Below are 19,858 nucleotides of genomic sequence, written 5' to 3'. Positions count from 1 at the left end.
TCCACGACCATCACATCATCTTGTCATCTGTTGTGTTGTATCAGCCGCACGGCATCAGGCCTGGAATAGGTAATAGCTATGGTTGTTACTTTTATGACACACGTGTCCTTGTGGTTGTAGCTGTAACTAACTCAAAGACATTAAACAAAGTACATGTAACTAAAGACAATAATTAACCGCAAGTAACTGTTAACTAAAGAAATTAGCAAGTAACAATTGTAGCTAGACAATTAAGCCAAGTAACTGTAACTAAAGACATTCTAACCGCAAGTAACTGTAACTAAAGACAATTAATCCAAGTAACTGTAGCTAAAGACCCTGTGAAGCGTGTTGTCATGCAACAGCGACACTGTAGCTATTATCGCCGTCAACACACTTTAATCAACGTTGGGAGAGAAAGATAAGAGCAAGTAGTGGCCTGTAGATGTATTTTCGTGTAAAAAGCAACTTTAGTAACACGACTGTTGTGTGTCTGCGCATGCCCAAGAAGTGAGAATTCCTACACATGTTATGAGGACAGTGTATATTTAGTTTTAGCTAAGTAACTGTATTAAACTTCACATGCACCTTAAGGGAGGAAGACAAATACTCAAAGCATGACTGGCTGTAGCTCCAAGACCCTCTGTAGCTAAAGCTCCTCGCTGACAAAAGATCAAAGAATGAACTTGTACTTTACAGACGCTCCACACATACTGAGTCTCATCAAGAAGAAAAGAGACGATGACAGTGAGACCTGCCTTTGCTACGATGTCGCTGGTTGGCCGTTGCCACAGGTCACGTGGCTACACAATGGCGTGCAGGCGGAGAAGGAGAAGGAGCAGCTGTGGCGAGACGAGCACCGACTCAGCAAGGAGGGGCGGCTGGAGGGAGGGCGCATGCTGCTGTACCGCGTGCTGACCCTGGAGGGCGAGTACACGCTGATCGCCACCAATGCCCTCGGCCAGGACGTCGCCAACATCACCGTGTCCTTCCCTGCACTCTACAAAGGTCCTCGAGTCAATACCTCATACTTTCCTGGACCTTACAAAGGTACCCGAGTATATACCTCCTGCACCTTACAAAGGTACCCGACTCGTTAACCTGTACGATCCCAGTTTCACCAAAGCATCGCTAGTCGTACCATTATTATCCACCGCTATTTGCGCTAGTTACCACAGCGAGAGAGGGTGAGAGAGAGAGAGATGCGAACTACAGACAGTTTGCCAGAACCCACATTTTCCGACCTAGTGTAGTCAGTACATTTCATGTCTCTTTTCCTAAACGTTTGAGCAACTCCGCTTGACTTTATCAACTCCTGGAGACTTCCCTTCCGTCAGGCTTCCATGGCCGCCTTCCTCCCTGTTGATATTCCGACACCAGGCAGTTGCTCTGGAGCTGATGCTCTGGGGCTGGACTTTCTGTCATTCTTGAGGATCTGTCTGCGGTCACAAAGAGCCTCCTTCGTGACCCCAAGCCACTTCTGTGTCATCCAGTGCCCTAGTTTCTCTGGTTGTGGGCTGGAGAACCTCTCTGATGAAGCCAGAGAAGGTTGCCACCTCACCATCGACCAAGTTCAGGGCAGCAAACCTGCCCCCAGGGTGGGCCTGAAGACTTCCGCAATGACCGCCTCTGTCAGTTTGTCCAGGTCACAGCGACTTCGAGGGTCGTGTGTGAGGAGCTGGACCTACAGGCTCGTGAAGACAAGGTAGTGCTCGTTGTTTGTGCCCATCTGCACCTCGTCGATTGTGGACTTGAAGCGCCTCGGTGGCAAGATGGAGTCGATCTCATTATGGATCGAACATCTGGAAAATGGCAGGTGGCTGACCTCTGCCCTTTGTGAGGATAGGAGTGATGGCAACGGTTAGCCCGTGACTTTGAGCAAACTCTCGCAGCCTCGGGTCCCTGTCGCTCGTTTCTCCAGCCCGACAAGGCCGACAGCACTTCCGGTGTCCACCACGCGGCGCCTTCGTTGAGTTCCTATCCCCGTCACGAACTTTCTTTTTTCTGGGCCGCACTTACTCTTTCTATTTGTTTGTAGAACTTCTCTTTTCTTGACAAAATATTTGTCTTTGAATGTATTCCCCATGCGTTTCCGTGGCACTCATTCCTTGTACGAAGGAACACAAAACGGGAAGTGGAATTGTTCCCCTTTGTCCCCATTTCGTAGACCCGTGTCATCATCGTCTGGCATTTCCAACATACCTAACAATTTCTTTATGGAAGGAAAGAAGTGACGATGACATGTCACTGTCTCGCTTTTTCTCAGGCGGATTTCCTGTGAAACTAAACGTTTCTTGCTTGGCCTCACGAAGCGCTGCCCACAAAATTAAGTTTTTTTAAAATTTCAATTTATTTTCAGACAGCAGCATTAAAATGCCTTCCGACAAACCAGAGCCAAACAAGTTGTCTGTGCCCTGGGGAGCACCAGACCTGCCTGCAGTGCCCAGAGCCCCTGCGGGCAACAGCAGCAGCACGCATGCGCAGATGAAACCTCCGCTGAGTGTTGACACAGTAGGTACTCACACCACTCACACCACTCACTCCAACATGGCCGAAAACCGAAGGCGAGAAGGTGAGGTGTGTGGAGTTTCAGAAGAATAATAATGAAATACTGAAAATACTTGAGAGACAGGCTGTTTGGGTGACAAAAACAAATAAACAAAGACAGACATGGAAGTTCAGAACAAATAGTCTCTTCCGTGAGACCTAACTTCAGGAATAATTTTGCAGAAATATTTGAATACGATTTCCTGCTGCTGCTGTGACGGCCACGCATCACTGAGCACACGATGTTGTCTGTTTGCAGATGTACATCGTCATCGCTCCTTGCGTTGCTGCTCTCGTCATCATCGTTCTCACGCCTCTCATCGTCATTCGCATCAGACGACGGAAACTCGCGCGCCAGACGGGAAACTGTCGAAGCCGCCGCAAGCTGCCGACGCCAGGTGCCAAGACAGAGAGCAGACAACGAGAAGCCATGCCTCTGACGGGCTTGTACCTGGTGGACAACCCCAACTACGACGACACGTCCGCCCACAAGCTGTCTCACTCCAGTGCGTGGTCTCCTCTACTCTCTACCTCCCTCACATTGACAGTCAGGGTAGTATCCTTCAGTCCGTTAGCTGATGTGTCGGCCAAACACGCATTCCTTACAATGTATGTTTTTAGTGTGAGTTGGTGGTGGGTGCGTCTGTGGTGCCTGGACTTGCTGGACACGTGCACCGACTGTATACACCTGTACTGACTGTATATATATTTACACCTGTATTGACTATATATACACCTGTACGGACTATATATATATACACCTGCACTGACTATCTATACACCTGTACTGACTGTAGGCGGCCCGGTGGCGCAACGGTTAGCGCTGTTAGCGCCTGTCACCAATACAGTGAAGGTTGGCTGCCCTGAGTTCATTTCTCGTCTCGGGCACGCTGTTCTTTCTCTGCACGTGGCATCTGTTTACAGGGCTGGCCGCCTCCGCAAGGACGTTCCAAGCCGGCTGAAAAAGGAGGAGGGTTGTGCGTGGGGCCAGCACCCCACCCGTAAAAACAAATCCTTGCTACTGAAACATCGACAACAGTAGTCGATGGCCTATGCCCCAGGAGGGGCGAAAGGGCTTAAATAAATAAAAATAAAATGTACTGACTGTATATACACCTGTACTGACTGTATATATACCCCTGTACTGACTGTATATATACACCTGTACTGACTGTGTATATATATATACCTGTACTGACTATATATATATATACCTGTACTGACTGTATACATACACCTGTACGGACTGTATATATACCTGTACTGACTGTATACACCTGTACTGACTGTATATACATGTACTGACTATATATATACCTGTACTAACTGTATATATACACCTGTACTGACTATATATATACACCTGTACTGACTGTACTGCACTTACCCACACACCCGACCACGGAACGATACAAGACAAGAAGGTGGACAGATCCGTGTGATGTAACAGTGACATGACAGTCTCGTGTGACTGGCAGATAGTCTCCAAAGTCGTTTTGCGAGGGTCCGTCAGTCCTTGACCTCGTGACCTGCTGCACGGCCTGACCTTGACTGTCTACGTCATACGCTGCTTCTTCCTGTGATGACGTCAGTCAGGTGCTGGACCCCGTGTAATCACTTGTGACAGACACTACTCCACCCTGAGTACTTGTGTCATGCGCGAGACTAATTACTGATGTCGACTAATTGCTTCACTCTCTCAGTGGGACTCGCGCGTATTGCTGATGTCATGAGGTAGCCATGATTGTGTCTGTGTGTCTGTGTGTCTGTGTGTCTGTGTGTCTGTGTGTCTGTGTGTCAGTATCTGTGTGTCTGTGTGTCTGTGTGTCTGTGTGTCAGTATCTGTGTGTTTGTGTGTTTGTGTGTTTGTGTGTCTGTGTGTCTGTATCTGTGTGTCTGTATCTGTGTGTCTGTGTCTGTGTCTGTGTGACTGCTTGCGTGCCTGTCGACTAGACATGGTTGTACTGTAGTGTGTGTCTGTGTGTGTGTTTATCATTGTACTAGTATCTGTGGAAACGTGTTGTGTCCTGCTCACGGCAGCTCACGCATCTCGGGCCTCCATCTCCCTCCGGAAATCTGACCGTACAGCTAACGGTCATCCCACTTGGCCGTCCAAGAAACCGCATTAGACGGTAGCTGTGCTCTCCTCCTTGGCTCATGAACCATTGAGCCATTGAACCATGGACAGCATCAAAGACAGACCACAGAGCAGAAATATCTTCACTGAGCTGACCTGTGGACATCGCTGACTACCTGAAGGGGCTCGTGGGCAGTGAGTGAACGTTTCCTCGAGTGACCGTGGGAGACCGTGTCGATGGTCGGGTGCACGCGCACGTTCGTCGTGGTCGAGTAATTCTACCACAGAATGGTGCTCAGGGGCCGACCCCTACGTGGCAGTCTATTCAACCTCCGCAGGCTGACAAAATAAAGGTCGCTGCCATGGATACTTGCAGTGCGCTGCGCCTGAGTGAACATCTTGCTGAACCTCGCCTGCTTCCTGGCGCAGATCCGCCTCACCAGCCTAACCCTGACCCATGACCTCAAGATTGTTTTCCCTTTGTACGCATGGTCATCGCTGACCTCAGGGGACATAATTCAATTGTCTGTCATCTGCTGGAGTTGTCCTTGTATCACCTGTGTCATCCTCTAGTCCTGTCCCAAGATGCTTGTGTCCTGTCTACTCAAAGTCCTTGTTGCCTGTCCTATGCTTGTCTCAGGGAGACAATGTGGCGCTCGTCTTAGTAACGCCATTCCACTGTAGCTGGCTTGCGTCTATTTTTAGAGTTGTTTACAAGTGTTGTTTACAAGCTTGTTTATGTAAACTTATACCCAGAAATGCATTGTGTGTTGTTTAGGCAGCATTCGCAACATTAAGCTAGAAACCATCCTCTTCATCCGGGTGCTGGGGGAGGGGCGTTTGGAAGGGTGTACCTGGGCACGTGCACGCACCTCTTCAAGGGGGAGATCACGCTGGTGGCAGTGAAGACGCTGAAGGGGGAGCCGAGTGACGTCACGAGGGCGGACTTTGAGCGCGAGGCGGAGCTGCTGTCGGGCCTGCAGCACAACAACATCGTCACCTTCTACGGCGTGTGTACGGAGGGCGACACACTCATGATGATCTTCGAGTTCATGGAGAACGGAGACCTCAACAACTACCTCAGGTAGGTGCATCCTCCTCCCCTCCCTTATAATAAATAAACAAATTGACGTCGCACGGTTTGTATCCACCTGACACATTAATAGCCTCGTCTCCGATTTCCCGACTCGCAACCTCTCAGCCCTCAGAGTTAGTTCAGCTCGAGACTGCAGATTCCTCCAGGGCGTGTGTGTCTCCTCCTCCACAGTCACCCCCTCCTTGCTACGTACATATGTCACGTGGTCACGCGCCGGAAGTTCAGATGATAGAAATGCATTGGAACAAATGTTGAAAGATCTTCTCATTCACTTTCAAGTGGCTTCGTTTGTGAGCTTTGCGCCTGAGGTGTGAGTGATGTGAGGATGGAGTCTGTCCCTCCAGGCCTGCCTGCCAGCTCGGACTTACTGGTGATGAGGAGACAGCAAAGCCTGTCACACGTCCCCCGCGCGCCGTTTGTACTTACTTTCAAAGCCCATCCGCCGGAGCCGCTCTTCATCGCAGCTGCTACCTGCCGTGGGTCTGTGATCCTCCAGTTCTGTGTCTGTGCCAGCTTAAGGCAGGGGGGAGGTCAAGGGACGGGGGAGGTCAAGGAAGGGGGTGCATGTCGCTCTAATGGTGAGAAATGTCGTGCACGACACACGAGACAAGGAACCAGCAGCACAGCTACAGCCAGACTGCAGCACTGAGACCTCCCTCGTCACGTGACACGACTGTCATGGCATCCACACAAATGAGGCCAGCACTGTCTTGATGATAACGATGATAAAGTGGACAAGTGTTCACAGTAGCACGGACTGTACTGATTGCACGTAACAACAGGAGAACATAGGACTACTGGACTATCAGCATTACACTGTAGTAACAATAGTGTTACTCTATACTCACTACGTGTAACACTGTAGTAACAATAGTATTTCTCTCTATACTTACACATGTAACACTGTAGTAACAGCAGTGTTACTCTATACTCACTACGTGTAACACTGTAGTAACAAAAGTATTTCTCTCTATACTTACACATGTAACACTGCAGTAACAGCAGTGTTACTCTGTACTCACTACGTGTAACACTAGTAACAACAGTATTTCTCTCTGTACTCACTACATGTAACACTGTAGTAACAATAGTATTTCTCTCTACACTCACTACGTGTAACACTGTAGTAACAACAGTATTTCTCTCTACACTCACTACATGTAACAGCACCACAACATCAAACACCTGTCTACACGTTTCCATGGGATCGTACACAAGTACACCCTGTGTACAGGCCTCAAGTAAAGACAGGGATGGCACATTCGAGATAAGACATTTTAAAATCTCATTTCTTTAGTTTTTTTTTTTTGTTTTTTTTTTTTTTTTTTGGCAGCTTCCAAGATTTTGATGAATGCACAGAGAGAAAGTTCAGACAGCACAAAGGAACAATCACCAGACACGCCATCATTCATTCACAAGAGAAGTCTCGGGCAGAGTCATTAATGAACTTTTATTTCCGCCAGCAAAGACCTTTTCCACATCTTTGGTTGTACAGTTGTTGTTCGGGGACAATCGCCACTAATTAGCTGCTCTCAGAACTCCTGTCTTTTTCACTTTTATATCCTGTCTTGTCTTTCCTGTCTTTCTTGTCTTTCCTGTCGCTGTACATCCTCCAGTTCCAGTTGTCCGAGGATGTGAAGGTCCCGCTACACCCAGTCTGGGCAATGTGCTCCCCCTTACCAACCTTACAGTTATGTTACAGGTATGTTACAGGTATGTTACAGGCATGTTACAGGTATGAACAACATTACAGCTTCCGGTAGCCAGCCTTACATTTGTAGTTTGCCGTCTGTTTTGTTGTCTGCACTGTCGCCATGACAACAGCTGGACGCAGCTTGAGTAGAAAACACTTTTAGGTTCTTGGACCTTCTGTTGTACAGCATAGAGACATGACTGTATGACTGGAGTACACACGACTGTACTGTCTATACTGTCTATGACTGCACTACACACGACTGTACTGTCTACACTGTCTATGACTGGACTACACACGACTGTACTGTCTATACTGTCTATGACTGGACTACACACGACTGTACTGTCTACACTGTCTATGACTGGACTACACACGACTGTACTGTCTATACTGTCTATGACTGGACTACACACGATGCTGTCTATGACTGTACTGTCTATACTGTCTATGCTTCAAGCAGTGTGTAGACTGAGCACCACCACCCACCCCCACTCGGAACCTGGTTCAGGAGGATCAGACGATCATCGTCGATCCCAGTTTGCACTCTGCTGTGAACACGGCCTCAAGCGTTGGTCACAAACTGGGGTCGGGGTGAAAGCTGCCACAAGACAGTGACACGTGATCTCGTGAGGACAGACGAGAACACGTGACTTGGTGAGAGTATGACTGCTAAGAGGGTCACAAGAGAAATTGGAATGTTCAATAGTTTGACCTGCCTGGTGCTCCTCCTGGAGACGGGCAAGGAGAGGATAAGAGGAGATAACCCAATGAGAGAGAGGCCACGTGCAAGCAGCGTGAAGACAGTCACACGTCACTGAGTCTACAGACGACAAGCACTACTCACGCTGTTTGTTGTTTCAACTCTTCACGTGACAAGAAAGGCTAGTACAAACCATACAAACGGTCTGTAATGTCGGTCACGTGTACTAGCATCCATCTTGGAAGCCAGAGTTGTCTGTCAGGGCAAACTGAAAAGAAATCAACATAAAAGCAAGAACGACGACCTTTGTCTACGATCCATCGAGTGATCGCTTCTTCCAAAGGTTGCTGTTACCCTGAGCCTGCCTCCTCCTGGCCTGCAAGCAGCGCCCTCACGTGGACAAGCGCGCATGCGTACTAACAGGCTGGCCGAGCCTTCATCGACCAAGTGTGTGAAGTGAGCACTAGTCACTCTCTTCACCTTCGACAGGAGCGAGGGCCGCGAGGTCTGATTGCTGACCTGCTCCTCCAGCAGTGCTTGCCGCACACACGGACACATACACACGCACATACATACACACGCACATACATACACATGCACGTACATACACACGCACGTACATACACACGCACGAGCACACGCACACGCGCGTTTTTGTGTCTGCTGTGAGGTGACAGTTGGTATGATTTGTCTGTCCATGACTTATCTTCTCTAGTCTATCTTTATCTCATAGACTTATGATCACGTGATTACACGTAAGTGTGAGTGCCAGTGCGTCTACCAATGAAAACACAGAATGTGACTGAGGGTGGCGGCAGAAACACGCTGTGACCGTCACACCACCTACACAAGTCACGTGGTGTCGAACGCTACACGAGAGGAGGAAGATTGTATGTATTGACTGTGAAACGGTCACACAGGTAACTCTCGCCCTGCTCGCTACTGCCTGATGCGGCGTTGCCATAGATACGGGAGCAATGTAACCGGAGACCGGTTTGCACGGACCGTAGTGTCATACCCACTCCGCACGATGACTGCCACACTCAGAGTGACAGAAGGACGAGTGGACACTCGACAGACACGTTCATAGTAAGTGGAGAGAAAAAGTCTTCGTGAATAATAACGGTCCTCGAGCGACAAGGGCGAGAACCGACGATTAGGAGAATAGAAATGTCTACAAAAGAGTTCCTGTAAATATCAAGTCAATGAAGTCTGAGTAATGATGGAGGGCGTGGACAATGGAGGGAGCGGAGGTAGAGAGAAAATAAGTGAGAGGAATGAATCAAGGAAAACTTCATTTTATCACGCCACCTCATGGCACACGACATCAGGTCAATGGGTGCGTGTGTGTGTGTGTGAGGGTGTGTGTGTGTGTGTGTGAGTGTGTGTATGTGTGTGTGTGAGGGTGTGTATGTGTGGGTGAGTGTGAGGGGTGGGGGATTTAGGAAGTGGGGCAGAAGCAGAAGGTAAAGTACAGAGAGTACACAGAGTACACAGAGAGTACACAGCGTAGTTTTGCTGACGAGGGATGACACAAGGAATGTCAGCGCTGGAAATGGATTGTTCTTGGCCTAACTGTCTGGAGGGGGGACTGCTCTCTCACAGTTTTGTCTTCTTCCTGGATGTAAGTCTTCTCTTGTCTGAGTTTTGTGCGCCATTCATTTGAATTGTTGCTTTTTGTTTGCACCTGACCGTCTTCATGTCCACCCCGCCTCACGTCTTCCTGCCATCGACTGCCGGCCTCGCACCTCGCCAACATGCCTTCTTCACTCACTTTGCCGGGGAGGTCAGGCAGTCTGCCTCGTCATCACGTGGATGCTGTGGACCTGTGGACCTGTGGGACCTGTGGACAAGAACTGTTTCCAGTTCTATCTTGATCTGCTTTCATTACAGATTAGCAATGTGTGGACCTGAACTACGAGCTGTGGAAGTGGAACTTGCACATCTTACTCCATGGAAAGATGTTTCACTATTACATGGGACAGTGTGACTTGTTCAGTTGATGTGGTGCTCTTGCATATATGCTAGTAGACTTGTTTCTTTGGTTTTATCCTTTTCTGTTGAAGATTATCGCAGTGTCTCAAGAATATTTTCCCTGAAACTAAAGGCTGTGGTCTGACGACTGATGACGATGACCGACAGGTGACTGAGCTAACACTGTAATGTCGCTGTATTCGCACCGCATCTCTGCCGATGGCCTCTGAACTCATTTGGGCCTCCTCGCATAGCCCCGCTTGTCAACATATCTGTCAAGAGGGAGCTGTGAGTGGTTGTCACACACTATCAGGTCACTCAGAAGTTCATTACCTGGCAGTGACTACCTTGTTCCCGTGAAGTTGTGTCACTGGTGTGTTCTACACATTCACCCACAGTTCAAAGCTTTTGCCGGTGACCTGACCTTGGTCTCAGCCGAGCGTACAACCTGAGCCTAATCCCTCGACCAAAGCTTAATCCTAACCCTGACCTGAGCACCAACACCGTTTTGTGCACACCTGCACACCTGTCGAGTTAAGTAGTTACAAATAATTTTACGCGCACAAACACAAAGTGCTACTCATACCTTAAAAAAAACGGAGCATACCAATGAACAAAGTATCCTGTAGAAATCGAACCTGCAAACGTTGCATTCAGAACAGTTCCCTTTACCCACGATACTCCATCAGGTAAAAAAGAAAGTAGCAGCCAGGTAATCTATTTGAAGTGTCGCACCTGGATTGCTAACATAAAGGAACACACTAAAGCACGTTCTGCGCACGTGACGTACAACTAAGAGAGAAAACCCAGTGACTTCCGGACACCGTGTGGCCGACCGGAAGCACTAAGCTCACATGTCATGGAAGTGTATGAGAAAGCTGTTAACTGGACAAGTATTGACTGTGCCTGGCTGCTCTTGCACGGGGAATCGATTTCATTGGTTTCTCAATTAATGAGTTAATTAATGAGTTGATGACATTTTCTCAGAGAAGCGCCAGCAATGGCGGCTGGCGATGTGCGATCGATGTTTGCCTGTGTGCATGAGACCAAACATGGCATCACGGGAGAACTGCGCCCCAAGAAAGAAGGAAACAAACAAACAACAGGGAGGCCGATAAAACAAAATCAAATAAATCCTTGCGAGAACATTTGTTGTGGGACAGAGGCTTGCAGACGTCCGTCTCCATGTCGCTGTGCTGATGCTGCTGGTCACATGACTTCAACATCTGATGACACAACCTTCTTCTCCGGGCTGTGCCTGTGATGTCCCTCCCTGATAGGCTGACTGCAGCAAGTCTTGTTCTTCTCTTTCGTCTGTAATATTCTGGTTCTATCATCACCGTGGATAACATCCTCCTTGACTTCCTCTCTGGGTTTCTGTCTTGTTTTGATGGAATGTACGGATGAGATGAAGTTTTTGTTGACTGACCTTCTCCATACTCTGCCATTTGCTTCGCGGTCCGTGATTTGTCGCATTCACTTGTACAATTGTCGTGCATGCACATAGTGATGTGTAAACACTTGTTTACACCATACAATGGCTCCATTCTTCTTCCACTTCTTTGTTTGGTGCCTTGATGAAACGATTGAGCAACAAACGATTAGACTGAGATACATACTCACAGGTCATTGGTTGGGGCTTTGTTACCTGGTTGAAGATGACTTTTATCTACATCGTGTTTTTCACACTGATCTCCGCCTGTCTTGTTCTTCTTCCTGCTTTCTTCCTGCCTTCTTCCCGTGAGAAACTGGTTGTCCCCACACTAAGCTGTTGTGTCACCAGGTCCTGTCTTTGCTTTTGTTTCTTCACTGGACTGTGACTGGATCTTCCCGTGCAGTGCGCCAAGGTGGTCTTTTACACTCTTTAGTTTCATTCATTCATTCATTCTGTCTGTCTGCTGTCTGCCTGTCTGTCTGTCTGTCTGTCTGTCTGTCTGCCTGCATGGTGAAAAAGCAGCATTAAATCATTTCCAGCAGTTCACATGTTGCACAATAATTTTTGGTTTAATTTCAAGTTTGGACGAGAAAGTAAAGGTCGAATGAGGGGAGATGACTATGACTTACTAGTCCTACAGCAACAGTTACCTAAGCAGACGACAGAAAGAATCAACTGGAAGAGAAGGAAAAGAACCAGAAGAAGACTAAGAAAAATATTTTCTCCAGTTAATCTTTAGATTTGCTGTTCATAGTTTGTATACAGTTCATCTTCAGTTGAAGAAGAGAATAAATTCACAAAGTAAAACCAAAAGATCGGTATAGAAGAGATAAAATATAATAATGTTATAATAAGCTATGACCCTAGTGCATGGGACTGACTTTTGTTTCTGTAGGAACTATGGTCCTAGCCTCTGGCTTTAGGGTTGTGTGTCAGATTCTCTCTCTTTCTCTCGCTCTTCCTTTCTTTCACTCTGTGTGTGTGTGTGTGACCACGGCCATGACCTCTGACCCTAGTGCCATGTGTCCCACTGTGTCTCTGTGTAGGAGTCACGGTCCGATGCTACGCTACACGCCAGTCTCCGCCAACGTCTACAGCAGCAGCAGCAACAACAACACCCGCATCCTCTGCTACAAGACCATTCAATGCTCCACCAACACGTGCACCACGTCCACAGACAGAATGACGTCATCGAGAGCCACCTGCACGTGGTGGAGCTGCTGCACATCGCTAACCAGGTAGGCCATGGTGTGGAGACTGAGGACACCGCCATTACAGCACAGTGTAGAGTAGTTTGTGAGTAGTGCTCACTTGTCTACCTGCTAGTCTGCTGTTGTTATTTGTTTGTTAAGAGAAAGTAAACAATCAGTGGGGCTCAACTACGCGCAACGGACGTCCTGAACCACCTCCAATCCAAATTGTGGGTTGCAAATAAATCGCTTATTTACAGTCGCTTCTAAACACAATCAGACCGCAAGTGTGACAAGGTTTGGGACATCAACTTTGAACTTAGCGCAAACTCGTGACAAAAATCTCGAACGTTTGTCCTGAAACCGTTTGCTTCCTTTGAGAATCCCACAGGTGTGGTCAAACCTTCAAACAACGTTGGGTGATATTCATTCAAATACAAAGTCCCTCTAATCTATTTAAAGAAACTATTTGAGGAAAAGCTGAAACCGTTAATGGTTTTAGTTATTGCAAGTACACCTTGCAACATGAACGTGTAACATCACAATGCGAATGTCACTTGTATTTGCTGTGTTCAGTGACACACACCAAGCGTGCCTGACGATGAGCAGTTTAGTTAACTGTTTTCATTAACACGTGAATGTTGTCATCAACGTTTCCTCTAGTCCTATAAGCAAGTCCTCGGTTTGCACTTTAAAAGCCACCAACTATTGTCTGCAAGCTGAGTGTAGGCGGAGAAAAAGAAAATGGCTAAAATATGCGGAACTTCTTTGTTCTTGGGTAAATGGTGTTCGCCCCTAACCCTGCAAACACTCGGCAGCCACCCGCGTCTTCCCTTCTCACTCAAGGTACATAATATATATATATACACACTATATACATGTACAACAGACAGCAGGTTGACAGTGTCAAAACCTTCGTTTGTATATTTACGTTGCAGATGATGCACACCTTGCACGTGAGAAGCTGACAACTACGTTAACAATACATCAGGTGCTTGACACCTGCACAACAAATCTTATCTTTCTGTCGCTTCTAACCTCAACTACATCACTGCAGGCGTCAACAGTGTACGCCGAAAAATAGCTTCAAAAGCCTTTTAAACGCTCTATCTCTCTCTCTCCAGTGTTAATTTTGACATACTGACCTGCCACGTGACGTACTGACCTGCCATGTGACGTACTGACCTGCCACGTGACGTACTGACCCGCCACGTGACTTACTGACCTGCCACGTGACGTACTGACCTGCCATGTGACGTACTGACCTGCCATGTGACGTACTGACCTACCATGTGACGTATTGACCTGCCATGTGACGTACTGACCTGCCACGTGACGTACTGACCTGCCATGTGACGTACTGACCTGCCACGTGACCCTTCTCTATATCGATATTCTCTTCCTCTCAGCTCAAGCATCAGATACAATTCACAAATCAGAGTTGTCTGCCCTTTCCACCCAAGTATGGTTTATGTTCTGCTGCTCAGTCCTGCGGACATCCACCCCTCTGCTGTCCCTAGGCGCGACGTGCCGCCTGTGGACATAGCATGGTGTCCCTCCACAGTGTGTCTCTCCATCACCTCCCACAGTCTCAAGTGCTGCTAGCGCCTCCTTGTAGCCACTGGTTCAACGGCAAACTCCTTCCTCGCTAAAACGTCCTCCTGTTCCTCCATCTGGCGTCTGGCTTAACGCACGTGTGTGTGTGTGTTTACGTATAGGCTGTATGTGTGTGCTCTGTGTGTGTGTATGTGTGTGTGAACGTATAGGCTGCATGTGTGTATGTGTCCCAGTACCTTGCCTATATATAGAAAGCCCACATAGAGAAGTCAATCATGCTTTACAAACGACCTATGACCTATCCAGCCACGTGTGACCTGAACTGTTGTTTCTCGCGCGATCCGAAGCACAGCCACAGCCTGTGATTATGTTTTGCAGAATTGTAATGTCGTGTGCTTTACAGCTACACACACGACCGGACACTTTGTAGTCGGTTTCTATGGCAACCAGAATGTGACCTCCGAAGGTTTCCGGTCTTGACATTTTCCGGTCAAATGCACCCGGACAGCGCCATGGACGAGAAATCGGGTGGTGACGTGTTGAACAGTCCTCAGCTCTCGATTTCCTGCATCGCCAATCCCCTTATCACCGTCTTCACCCAGTGGCCACCACAGCCGTCGCAACCCTGTCATAGGCGGTGCCGTGTGTTCATCCATGACCTCGGCTAACCTGTGTTTGTACTCGTCGTGTGAGCATCTTAACTTGAAGTAAGTTAGCACGAGTCTACAACACGCTGAGCAGAGCCACACCTGAGTAGTAATTTCACTGGCACACAGCTAACCCTAACCCTCAACTACAGCGCGAGCTAACCCTCACATCACCCTCAACTACAACGCCCACCAGTCGTCAAGACAACCAGATTGTGTTCGCTTTTCTCGGGTGCATCGCCAGCGTTTGTTGGGTGTCTGAAGAGAACGAGCCGTGGAGTGCAACTCATCATCATGAGACCAGCGTGCCCTCCAATGCGCTCCTCTCATGATTCCTAGTGGCGCTGCTGACCTCATCTCCTCGAGGAAAGGGGCGAAACTGTGGGGAAGGGGAGGGAGGCACTGCGTGATGACGTGACAAGAAGTTTGAAGGACGTCAGACGCTTATCGACAAGTGACAAACACGCCCTCGGCAGCTGCACAAAAAAGACAATCGAACTCCTTCACCAGCAGCCAGTGGAAACAGCGGAAAATGGAGATTGTGGAAGTATCGGAGAACAGCAAGACTGCAAAAACTCAGAACTGAAGCAAGACTGGGGCTCAGCGTGGTTGTTGAGAAAGTTGAGAACGAGTAACAAACAAACAGACATCAACAAACCAACAGGAAGTGCGCTGACAACGCATTGCTCTTACTACTCTGTGATGTTGTGATGATGTGTGTGATGTGTATGATGTGTAGATGATTTGTGATGACCTCGGGGTGTTGTTATGTCTCAGTGGTTAGCAAGATCCACATTTACAGGAAACAGGTTGCGTGGGTACGTGTGCTGGTTGCCCCGGAGCTCCTCAGATTTCTGAATGCGACTTTTGCTGTTTTGCTTCTGACCTGTTCTGGCTTCCTGACACCTACAGGTGTCCCCTGCTTGCCCCCTACCTGCCCAGGTGGGTACAGACCTCCTCTTGACCCGGGGAGTCACCGAGCTACTGCTAAACACGATGCATTTCTGAACATCTTGAGGCCTTCCTTGGTATTCCTTGAGGCATTCCTTGGCCTTCCTTCAGGTATTCCTTGAGGCAGAAGCAAATTCTGGATTCAGGGGAGGCAAACAGCAAATTATTCTTCGTTTGAAGGGTACTGTGCTGTCGACCAGAAATGTCATCAATTTATTTTCTGTTGCCTTCCTGTTCCGGAAGAGAGGTCGAGTTAATTGAATTTAAGAGGAAACTGAGAGCTAGGAACTGTGGGAAGGGTGGGACTAGTTGACCAATAGATGTCAAGCTGTTAATATGCACGCCTCGTGTGGTTGACCAATGGACGTTAATCTGTTAAGATGCGCGTCCCGTGAGGTCGGCATCCCTCCCTGACTGCCCCTTACTTTGACTTCATTTGCATTCTCCTCGTCTCCAGGAAGTCTGCAAACTGTTCTAGACTTTCTCTTGCCTGTCTGCTTGCTCTTGTCACGTTGAGCCCCATCTGGCCTTAGTTCCAGACTCGGAACGTTAAGGTTTTTGTGTTTGTGTTGATGTTACGCTGTGTTAGATCTGTGGTCACGTGACGTTGTGTTAACGTGGTGCTAACGCTGTTTTAACGTTGTGTTCACGTGGTGCTAACGTTGTTTTAACGTGGTGTTAACGTGGTGCTAACGTGGTGCTAACGCTGTTTTAACGTTGTGTTAACGTTGTGTTAACGTGGTGCTAACGTTATTTTAACGTTGTGTTAACGTGGTGCTAACGTTATTTTAACGTGTTGTTAACGTGGTGCTAACGTGGTATTGATGACGTTGTGTTGACATCACGTTGCTGGTTGACTGGCTGACTCCACTGCTTACTTTCTCTACGCTGCTGTAGAGTTTTGACGCTGGAAGTTCTTTTGGGGCTGCTAGAAATAACGGTTGTTGATGCTGTCATCGTCTGCTGCTGTGTTAGACGTGATGTTGCCGGCGGTTGAGGTCGAATGGCGGCGATAAAAGAGAAGTGTGTCGATGCTGATGTAGATGTGGTGCGCAGGCTGACATGATCTTGGTTTGTGATCTGTTGCTTTATTCACCTCCATCCTTCCTTCACTAGCTGCCTCTGTCACACTCATCGTGTGCAGAAGACCATTCGCTGTGGCTTGTAGTCCCTTGTAGGTATCCACGGCTGTCACGTGACCTGTCGACCTGTGACAGCAATCTGCACCACGTAGCTACCAGGCCATGATTAAGCTATAAGCATGGTTCTGGTTCAAAAGCGAGTAATGTAGCTAAAGTCATTATTTGGTAACCAGCATTAGCTAATCTACCAAATGGTTAACAGAGCTGTTACTTACAGTTTCTCATCCGGGTACTACAACAGTAGACCTAACGACATCACGTGTTTCTCTTTCATGTTGTGGAGACTCTACAAATCGAGGTTCTAGAAGGTTCTAGGCCGATGGGCACAGCTAATATCCCCAGCACATCTCTCTCTCTCTCAGCAATTCCATTCACATACATTACTTATTGTCACGACACATACATTACCGAATGTCACGACCCATACATTACTGTCACGACACATACATTACCGAATGTCACGACACATACATTACTTAATGTCACGACACATACATGTAACAATACATACATTACTTAATGTCACGACACATACATTACCGAATGTCACGACACATACATTACCTAATGTCACGACACATACATTACTTAATGTCACGACACATACATTACCGAATGTCACGACACATACATTACTTATTGTCACGGCACATACATTACCGAATGTCACGACACATACATTACTTAATGTCACGACACATACATTACTTAATGTCACGACACATACATTACTTAATGTCACGACACATACATTACCGAATGTCACGACACATACATTACTTAATGTCACGACACATACATTACCGAATGTCACGACACATACATTACTTAATGTCACGACACATACATTACCGAATGTCATGACACATACATTACTTATTGTCACGACACGTACATTACCGAATGTCACGACGCATACATTACTTATGTCACGACACATACATTACCGAATGTTACATACATTACTTAATGTCACGACACATACATTACCGAATGTCACGACACATACATTACTTATTGTCACGGCACATACATTACCGAATGTCACGACACATACATTACTTAATGTCACGACACATACATTACCGAATGTCACGACACATACATTACTTATTGTCACGGCACATACATTACCGAATGTCACGACACATACATTACCGAATGTCACGACACATACATTACTTATTGTCACGGCACATACATTACCGAATGTCACGACCCATACATTACTTAATGTCACGACACATACATTACCGAATGTCATGACACATACGTTACTTATTGTCACGACACGTACATTACCGAATGTCACGACGCATACATTACTTATTGTCACGACACATACATTACCGAATGTTACTACCCATACATTACTTAATGTCACGACACATACATTACCGAATGTCACGACCCATACATTACTTATTGTCACGACACATACATTACTTAATGTCACGACCCATACATTACTTAATGTCACGACACATACATTACCGAATGTCACGACACATACATTACCTAATGTCACGACACATACATTACCGAATGTCACGACACATACATTACTTAATGTCACGACACATACATTACTAATGTCACGACACATACATTACCGAATGTCACGACACATACATTACCGAATGTCACGACACCAAGAGCTGTCGTGAAGTTGATGACCAAAGCTAAATTTGTAAATTTCTTGTTCTCTCCTTCCAAATAAAGTTGGAAACGACAGTGCGCAGACTCAGAGACGAGCATCACTGAAGCAGTTCTTTCGGCAGCGTGACAGTCCAACGATTCTGCTTGAAACTATTTGTTGTGATGTCAGCAGCTGTGGAGGGTGTGACACCTGTTGATCGCTGTGTTGTCGCAGGTATCGGCAGGGATGGAGTACCTGGCCTCTCAGCACTTCGTTCACCGGGACTTGGCCACCAGGAACTGCTTGGTGGGGGACAAGCTCAAGGTCAAGATCGGGGATTTCGGCATGTCACGTGACGTCTACAGCACAGACTACTACCGGGTAAGTGACTGAGCATCTCTACTTGTAAATGTTTGTTTCAGCACGTGTTTGCAGTCACTGTCTGTGACATCTTTGTGTCAAGTAGTTATCTGGAAACTGCTGTGTGGACTGTCTGTATCAGTGATGACGTGTGTGATACAGTCGATACAACGGAGACCTTCACGACACGTCACAACACAAACTGTCGGCCATCAGTGGCGCTGGGGAGGTTGTGAGGGACGTGATGGAGTGTCGCACGTCCGTGACGATTGTCGAGGTGGTGTGAGGTAGGAGGTTTGACGGTAATGTCACATGTTAGCGTGAATTGTTTACAGGTAGGGGGGACGGCCATGTTGCCTGTCAGGTGGATGCCGCCAGAAAGCATCCTGTACCGCACCTTCACAGTGGAGTCCGACGTGTGGAGCTTTGGAGTCACGCTGTGGGAGACCTTCACCTTCGGCCAGCAGCCCTGGTACGAGCTCTCCAACATCGAGGTGAGCCTGTGACGTCACCACTTCCTTGTGTGTCATGACTATGACGTCAGCACTTTATCGTCATCACTGTGACCTCATCACTCTCTCGTCGTCACTGACCTTAGCACCTAACGCAGTCCTTGCTGTTATTGTTGGAATCATCACGTGGACATCAGTAATGAGCGACATGTGCTGTAGTTAATCTGTTGTCGCCCTCGCTGTCAGCTTCCGTCTTGCTATCATTTCTCGCTTGCACTACCAAAATATAAATATTTCACATAGTAATTACAGGTGTGAGGACGGCAGGTAGACACACAAACAGATGTGGGAATGTTTGTTTACACATGCAAAGAAAGGCAAACTTTAGTAGACATCAGTAACCTTTACCGAGTTCA

The 19,858-nt window shown here is 47.5% G+C and overlaps 1 protein-coding gene across 1 annotated transcript in view; it reads left to right on the top strand.

Moving 5' to 3' along the window:
• LOC112555761 (NT-3 growth factor receptor-like) overlaps positions 1 to 19,467 on the top strand; it is a 60,838-nt gene extending 41,371 nt beyond the window's left edge. Inside the window, 8 exon segments of the mRNA XM_025224257.1 lie at positions 679 to 1,029; positions 2,339 to 2,490; positions 2,786 to 3,032; positions 5,382 to 5,438; positions 5,441 to 5,687; positions 12,551 to 12,742; positions 18,865 to 19,011; positions 19,326 to 19,467. Coding sequence (XP_025080042.1) covers positions 679 to 1,029; positions 2,339 to 2,490; positions 2,786 to 3,032; positions 5,382 to 5,438; positions 5,441 to 5,687; positions 12,551 to 12,742; positions 18,865 to 19,011; positions 19,326 to 19,329 — 1,397 coding nt within the window. The 3' untranslated portion in view covers positions 19,330 to 19,467.
• Positions 19,468 to 19,858: the final 391 nt, after the last annotated feature.

The sequence above is a fragment of the Pomacea canaliculata genome, linkage group LG14, assembly GCF_003073045.1.
Source record: "Pomacea canaliculata isolate SZHN2017 linkage group LG14, ASM307304v1, whole genome shotgun sequence".
Lineage (NCBI taxonomy): Eukaryota > Metazoa > Mollusca > Gastropoda > Architaenioglossa > Ampullariidae > Pomacea > Pomacea canaliculata.
Note: the sequence above shows the minus strand (reverse complement) of the source record. Positions and strands in the feature narration are given on the sequence as shown.